The 8,883-nt window shown below is 37.0% G+C and overlaps 1 protein-coding gene across 1 annotated transcript; it reads left to right on the top strand.

Annotated features, from left to right (window-relative positions):
- Positions 1-2,073: 2,073 nt before the first annotated feature.
- LOC131435638 (glutamine--fructose-6-phosphate aminotransferase [isomerizing] 2-like) lies at positions 2,074-5,146 on the top strand. Its single transcript, XM_058603737.1, has one exon. The coding sequence runs from the start codon at positions 2,955-2,957 to the stop codon at positions 4,980-4,982; it is 2,028 nt and encodes a 675-aa protein (XP_058459720.1). The 5' UTR covers positions 2,074-2,954; the 3' UTR covers positions 4,983-5,146.
- Positions 5,147-8,883: the final 3,737 nt, after the last annotated feature.

Here is an 8,883-nt window from a genome sequence, read left to right on the forward strand (position 1 = left end):
CTGCTCGCTACTAATCAAAATTTCAATCATGTATAATTGAAAATACGTGGCTTGATACATTCAAATCGGAACGTAGAAATATTTCCTATCAAATGATGAAATAATAATCATAATTGATACAAAATAGACTGAGCTGTAAGTGTTTAAAACCTGACCACATTTCTACGTGTAGTTTTTCTTGAGTTTCTGATTTGCACCCCTATATAGAAAATGAAGATATGTTCCACATCAAAAAATTATTAAACATTTTACCTGATGTTACTTTTACCATTATGCATACTTAATCTGAAATTTGAAGACAAACACTAGAAAAGGTCCTAAGTGCAAATGACAGTTCCTCTTTCTTTACTCTTTCTTTCGATTATTACGGTCCTATAGGCAGTCCTTCTATCTAAAACTTTTACTTTTAACTAAGAAAGCTCTTATTGATTTAAAATTGCTGAGGTGTTGGCTCCATTTCCAATGGATTGTGCACCATTGAACCTGTGAGGGACAATAAGAAGTTTCAAAACTTGTACTGAACTCCTAGTTCAATCACAAAGTGGCCTTCATCTTTTCATTTGTTGTATCAGGAAAACCATGATGCTTAAAATCGTTACTAAGATTAGGACTAGTAAATTTTTTGCCGGATTTGCACTAAAATTCCCGACTTTTTCCCGGTAAAATCAAATTCCTGACTTTTTCCCAGTTTTCACGATTTTCCCGGTCACTTGCCACCCTGCGTTTAATAAAATTAACGACACAAATAGCCCGAACAATAGTGAAGCCAACGACAACACCTACTTCAAATTAAGGAAAATAGAAAAAAAAATATATTGTTTTGTTTTTTTTTACAGATATGATATGTAATTGCGAAGTTTCAAAGTCGAGCTTCGAATACTTTCAGAGATTTAGTTTATATTTACTCGCGACTTTAAAGCGTCAAAACTATCCTTTTTTGTTTATATGGCTTTGTTACTAGATTTTCAAGATTCATATACATAGTTTCCAAGGTCCTCGCAATAGCGACAAGCCTCCTGATATATTTGATGTTTCAAGCGTCAACTTCTGATGATATCGTGCGATCAGAAAGATGATTTTTTTCAACCAGACTCAAGAAATGCTCTACATGTTCGCCATTTTGAATTAATATTGTTGATAAATTTTTATCTTTACCCTCAAACTCACATCTAGAAATATTTCAAACGGTATTTTTTAAAATAAAGAAAATTGTCTTCTTTATACCCGGTCATCCGATCAAATATGAATTATGGCTACTCTGTTATAAGCCTTTACATGCAATCTCGGCGAAAGACCTCATGGTTAAAACTCTGATAAAAATACTTTATATGCAATGGAATAGCTTAAACCCCGTATTTAAGAAGCGAGCTTTTTATTCTATTTTTCGAATATGTTGAACATACAACGGATATTTTAATACTTACTTTACTTGAATGGTGCACATCTCGTCTCCGAAATATAACGGAAGGAATTGTAGATTTCCAGGATACTTGATCTTGGGCCTCCGTTCTCCAGTCGCTCAGTCCTTCCGCTACACGTGCATCTTCATCGATTAAACACACTCAGCGAGTTTGAAGTTTGTCCCGCAATCGACGACTTTTTCCAAGTTCACTGCTGAGTGAACTTGCTTTACGACCGTATAGGGCAACAGGTAATATCAATGACTTGCACAGAGCAAGTTTTGTACGTGTATGCAAGCTACGGAATTTCTGCTGGCTCGGAGTCCGTATAAAGCCTAATAAGCAACAACAACACAACTTCTTCTTTCGCAGCTCTACGATCAACACCAATAATATCAATGTCCTCCGCAAAACCAAGAAACATGTGATACTCATTAAAGATGGCTTCGGCAATCGCAACAATCGTCAAAAATCAATTTTATGAAAGATGTACAAAATCCAACCGTTATTTCGAACAGCATCAGTTCCACTCCGTTTCATTTCGATGTGTTTTTAGTTTTAGTTCCTTCTTTACACGTTGTATACGCATGCTCATATTATGGCACGATTCGCAATAATCGTCATCAGTCCGCCAATCTGACAGTCAGCTGACAGCAGAACGCTGTTTAGGTGTCGAATTTTTACAACAATAGTGGTGTTATTTTTCGCATTAGAAACACATATTCATTCCAATTCGCGGTTGTGGGTGAATCATACATGTGTGATATTTCTTGGAAGCAAAAAAGCTCCATTCGATACACGTCAACAGTAAGCAGTCGTTGCTGACGAAACATAGTAGATTCAGAGAAGAACATATTTGACAAATCCTGTTTGAGATTTGATAAAAAAAACCTTTTTATTTTCTTCAATAAAGGGAACAAGAACTGATTGTGACGTTAACGCGGCAGACACCCAAAAGAACGCTGCGCGATAGAGTTTTCAGCCTACCGAGATTTGTATATAAAGGTGTTGTTTGCTAGCGAAAGTTTTCTCAGTGTCGAGTCAATATCGATACCAAACGGTTACCGAGTGCGCGCGCGGATACTCGTTAGGTTCAGGACCTCGTGAAAGGTGAACTCCCAAAGTGTAAAAACATCCCCAAGAGAGTACTGGCGGTCAGCGGTGAGAGCAAGTGTGTGGAACAACCGATCGAGTAAGCCGAATGTGCGGTGAGAGGTGACCGACCACGAAATACGTCTACAGAAAACTGGTACCATACAAAAAGCCAGTTGGGCAAGTTCCCGAATGCGAGAGTAGGCTGGAGTGGCTCCAAAGAAATAAAGTGGCGATCCGTGGTAAACTGCTCAGTCGTTTGTGTTCCGCATTCGTGAGTAGTTCGTCGGCAGTGGTGATTACTTGACTTAAAGAAAGCATATTTGACTAGCGTGATACTGAATCATTAGGTGAACACCAGTGTGTACTTGAGCAATAAACATAACAAGTGCCAACGTGTGAATTATTGTTAGATAAAGAAGAGCTTGCAGAACAGTAAATTTTGTATTATCAGTTGGTAAAATGTGCGGCATTTTTGCTTATTTGAATTATCTCACGCCGAAATCAAGGCGCGAAATTCTAGACCTACTTCTGACTGGGCTGAAACGTCTAGAGTATCGTGGATATGATTCAGCTGGTGTTGCAGTTGATTTGGCAGATCAGAAGGAAATTGTGTTATTCAAAAGCACAGGAAAAGTGAAGGTCTTAGAAGATGCGATCGCGGAGGCAATCAAGAGTGACTGCTATAGCGATACTGTGGAGACGCATGTCGGCATTTCACATACTCGTTGGGCTACGCATGGTGCTCCCTGTGAGCTCAACTCTCATCCTCAACGTTCCGATGAAACTAACTCGTTTGTTGTGGTTCACAATGGTATTGTGACTAACTACAAGGATATCAAAAAGTTCCTTGAACTCCGCGGATATGTCTTCGAATCTGATACTGATACGGAAGTTATTGCCAAACTGGTACATCATCTATACCTGCAACATCCAAATTATTCCTTCAGAGAACTGGTTGAACAGGTTATCCAGCAAATTGAAGGAGCTTTTGCACTTGCATTCAAATCCAAGCATTTCCCGGGAGAATGTGTCGTAACACGCCGTGGCTCACCACTACTCGTTGGTATTAAAGCTAAGACCAGCCTAGCTACTAACCACGTTCCCATACTATATGGAAAAGGTCATCGTCATGGCTCAACTGGAAATATTCAAGTAGAACCTACACCAGACAATACATCGGACTTCATTAACCCTGGTGAGGAAGTGGAATACTTCTTCGCGTCGGACGCATCTGCTGTTATCGAACATACCAACCGAGTCATCTATCTAGAGGACGACGATGTCGCAGCGGTAAAAAATGGTGCCCTTGGAATCCACAGATTGAAAAAGAGCCTGGACGATCCACATGCCCGTGAAATAACTACTCTAAAAATGGAAATTCAACAGATCATGAAAGGAAATTACCGTTATTTTATGCAAAAGGAAATATTCGAACAACCAGAATCTGTAGTCAATACCATGCGCGGACGTATGAACTTCGAAACAAAAAAGGTTACCCTTGGAGGTATTAAAGAGTATATTCCTGAGATCAAGCGATGTCGACGCCTAATGTTGATTGGTTGCGGAACATCTTATCACAGTGCGGTTGCTACTCGGCAGCTTCTGGAGGAACTTACTGAGCTCCCAGTTATGGTTGAATTGGCTTCAGACTTTCTGGATCGTAACACACCAATCTACCGAGACGATGTTTGTTTTTTCATTTCTCAATCAGGAGAAACTGCAGACACACTGTTAGCTCTTCGCTATTGTAAACAACGAGGAGCGTTGATTGTTGGAATCACAAACACTGTTGGAAGTTCAATCTGTCGCGAATCACATTGCGGAGTGCATGTTAATGCTGGTCCTGAAATCGGTGTTGCTTCTACTAAGGCCTACACATCACAATTTATTTCATTGGTAATGTTTGCATTGGTGATGAGCGAGGACAGGCTTTCTCTACAAAATCGACGAGAGGAGATAATTGAAGGTCTTCGTCAACTAGATGCACACATCAAACAGGTGCTCAAGTTGGATCAAAAGGTACTTGAGATCGCTCAAGATCTATACCAACAAAAGTCTCTACTCATCATGGGTCGAGGTTATAACTTCGCTACCTGTATGGAAGGTGCCCTAAAAGTGAAAGAGTTGACTTACATGCACAGTGAAGGAATCATGGCGGGTGAACTAAAACACGGACCATTGGCTTTGGTCGATGACACGATGCCTATCGTGATGATCATCATGCGCGACCCAGTATATGTAAAATGTATAAACGCTCTACAACAGGTCACAGCACGCGAAGGTCGACCAATCATTGTTTGCGAGGAACACGATATCGAAACCATTAGTCTCGGTTCGAAGACTTTGGAGATACCACGCACTGTCGATTGTCTACAAGGCGTTTTAACCGTCATTCCGATGCAATTACTTTCTTATCACATTGCAGTGCTTAGAGGATGCAATGTAGATTGTCCACGAAACTTAGCAAAATCTGTGACGGTGGAGTAAACGTATCTTTTGTTCAAGCATTCATACACCCCGCATATCAGCAGTATAAATTCGCTTTTACTGTATCTATTCGTGGAACACACTTATATAAATCATAAACAAGGTGTGCACTGAATAGATTCTTGAATATAAAACATGTCATTGAATAAGGCAGAGACGACATGATGACATGGAAAACAAAAAACATCCACGTTTATATTTTGATTATTTGTTCCTCTGAACGAAAGAATATTCACAAAAACTACATCAAAATTACAAGTCGAATGAAGTGGTCACTTATCAATCAACGGAACAACATTGTCCTAATCTCTGCCTCATCATGGACGTATACTGTGAACGAAAAATATATACACAACACTCTAGTTGCAAAGTGAAACGTGTAGCAGCAATAATTTATAGAGGTTGACATGAAATTAGTAATAATAGTCTTCACACTGTCGATCGTGATTATCGAAACAAAATGAAACAGATATTTGGACATATATTATTTTCTTGAGGAATAAATCCAATAAAAGTTAAATTCTGATTGTTCGTACTACTGTGAGAAAATTTTTTATATATTATTTGAAAAATAAAGTATTAATGTATAGACCTTTATTCAACAAATCGGACTTTCATTTTCTCTGGTCGAAAATAGCACCGAGGTCACCAACATTTACAAGACGAAGGCACTGCACCTATTACGTATTCGTTTGAAATGCATGTAGTTATAAAATTTGAATAATATTAAAATCGCTCGCATCCGACGCACGCTCACGATAGACGGCGGGCTTATTAGTTTTCTGCTCTTCGTTTTTACCGTGTATTACCTAATCATTACTTGATCTTTGGTTGGCCTCAAGCTTCACTCTGCCGCTGGGTACTGCTTCGAATATTTCCCCAAAAGCAGATGAAAACGTGTTAATCATATTCATCGCATCACTGACTGCAATTTCCAGTTTGACATAGTTTCGCCGACTGGTCGATGATACAATTTCAAGGCGCTCAATGTGAATTCAAAGCCAATCGCATAAGAGATTCGAAGATACTGACAAGCTAGGGAAAAATGTTTGGAACCAAGAGCGAAACGGAAAACTGGTTTTATTTACACAAATCCGAACGATAGAATCTATCTGATTAGTATTTAACACAAGGTTGAAAGTGATATAGTATTCAAGAAGGTCCTAATTAAGTGTGTTAGCAGTGTTGTAATCAAATCTAAAAAATGTTGAAAAAAAACTCATGAGCAAAAGCATATTCATTTGCAGGAACGCAAAGAGAACAATAAAAACATGACACCAACACTACTGCAGTCTAGGGCTTCCTGAAGACCACAAAAACGCAAAATTACGTGACTGCCGAACCGTGATAGGCATTTAAGCTTAATCTTATGTTAACTTGCAACATGACCGGCGACAGGTGAGGCAATCAATGTAACGAGTGGGACACTCTGTACCGTTATAAGCAAGAAAAGTAAATTAAACTCGTATATGCAGAGATTGATGTAATATGACAGAAGTTTCACATGAGCGGTAATAAAACGAGAACAATATTTCCAGGAGTTGTTTTGGAAACCGTTGCAATGCAGAACACGAACTAAGGTAACGGAGGTATTTTGGCCACTTTTATACATTTTGACCCGGCGCTCATATTTTTGGTTGTAATTGAAACGAAGTACATATTCATACCTATTATGTTAGATAATGAGATAATCTATACAATTCTGAGACCCGATGTACTTCTTTTTGATTACATCAGAAATATGTACACTGGATCAAAATATATCAGAGTGACCAAAATACCTCCGTTACCCTCTACAGCCTTACACTTGATCAAACTTCCGACGTGTTTGATTTTCAATCCTTTTGAGTGTAGGTAATGGATCAGTTACGATATCAGTGTTTGTATGTTTACCATCAAATAATCAAAAGGAAAATTGAAAGCAGCTGAAGTCTTCCGAATTTTTAAAGTGTCTTTTGTAAGAGCATACCTTGGCCAACACGTCCAGCGAGAAGTTTAAATTTGAACTTTGTGAACTCAGTACAATCGTAATGTTTGATAATTTTTGTTTGATTTAAAAAAAATTATTGGTTTATCAGAATTTCTAAGGTACTGACACCCAATTGATTGATAGATTTCTCCTATAGTATCATATCTTTGACCATGCATTGATAAGACGTTACTTCCTGTAAATCATGAAACCGCCATTAATCATGTTTGGTATCGTCGATAGTTATATAAGAAGTTGTTCATGTTTGTGAGGAAAGAATAAGAGATCGTGTGAAGATTTGATCTTCTGATCGGCAGAGTTTTAAAAACAGTTCTGATCCAGATCTAACCATACAAAATCGTAAAGGAACTACATTTACATTTACATATGTACCGAGAAAATGATAGATGGACGAACTAATGAAATAAAATTTCAATGAAGTATCTCCTGTGCTTTGACATTCGAAGAAAAAATAAAACTATAAAGTCTTATATAAGAGAACTAGTTATTTGAAACTGGAATCTATCTTCTGTAGTTGAATATGAAGCGTGAGTAATATGATAACAATATCTGGATGAAAACATAGTTTACATAGGTTTGGCACCGTTTTTCGGTTCAATGCAATCTTGTGAAAGAGAACTAGAAATTAAAGCAGAGTAATGCCATTTTAATTGGAAGGTGATTTTTGTTGTATTTTAATCGGTCTTAAATTTTGCAAAAGCAATCTTATTCCCCTCCCCCAAAACGCCTCCGAAAAGAATAAATTCCGTTTTTTATTTGAATAGTTGCAGTTTTTACATATATTTTTTCCATTTTTAGCGAAATTTCTTGAAGTGCCGGTAACCGAACACCTTTTTTGAAATGATCAAAATTTATCACTTTACTAATTTGATAATAAAGTTTTTTCAATCGACTGAATCAACTTAATTTCTCATTCAGTTGTTAGCTAGGAAGCTTTAGATTTCCATTGATGTATAGATGTCCGCATAATGTGCAATTAGTCAGAAGTTATACGCTTAAAAGCTTACAAGAAAAAGTAACCGAACACTCTCCCCTATATATTATTTAATCATTCTTTACACATATAACACTACTAATAGGTTCTAAAAAAGTTGTCTATATCTACAGTTATGAAACCTTGAGGTTTGTACATAAAAAATGACCATGTTAAATCCTAGAAAACTATTTTAGTATGCTAAAAGGTGCTCTTTGTTTTGCCGCCGAAGAAAAAATAATTAGATCCTAGTAAAAATATCGTTTGGTGCGCAACGAGTTGTTTTATACTTATTGATTGTCAAAAGACTTAATAAATGAATGTCTTTTGACAATCAAGTTACCGTATCAATGCTTTATCTATACTGTTGTAGGTAGAAGAAAATATTCTGAAATTGTTTACAAGTAAGTGGATTGTTCACAGTCCTGCTGTAAGATAAATGAAATTTGTCATCGTGGACGTAAGTTCAAGAAATCAACATTTATGATTGACATGATGGATTGATGACCATAATGGATTAAGGCTGGTATTTAGTATTTTAATGAAAAATATTACATTTTGTAGAACTAAACTCTACAGAATGAACAGTAAAGAAACTATTAAATGCAAAATCGTGTTTGGTGATATATTTCAGTTGATTTTTTTTGCGATTATTGAGCCTTTAGGAAGTCAGAATTATTTCTGATTGTAAACTCAAATACAGAAACTTAAACATATATTGTATTTGATCGATATATGCTTATGCATTCAAAACACTCCACTTTCAATTACTCGCTGACAATTATTTATGTATTTACCGTTTGCATCTTAAGCATGAAACAAATGGTAACCTAATGATTTTTTTTCTCTGCGAACATCAGTACGAACATACACCTTAATTGATGAATGAGAGAAAAAAATTAAAAATTGACTGCACGCATACATTTTAAAGACACTGT

The sequence above is a fragment of the Malaya genurostris genome, chromosome 3 (genome assembly GCF_030247185.1).
Source record: "Malaya genurostris strain Urasoe2022 chromosome 3, Malgen_1.1, whole genome shotgun sequence".
NCBI classification, from domain to species: Eukaryota; Metazoa; Arthropoda; class Insecta; order Diptera; family Culicidae; genus Malaya; species Malaya genurostris.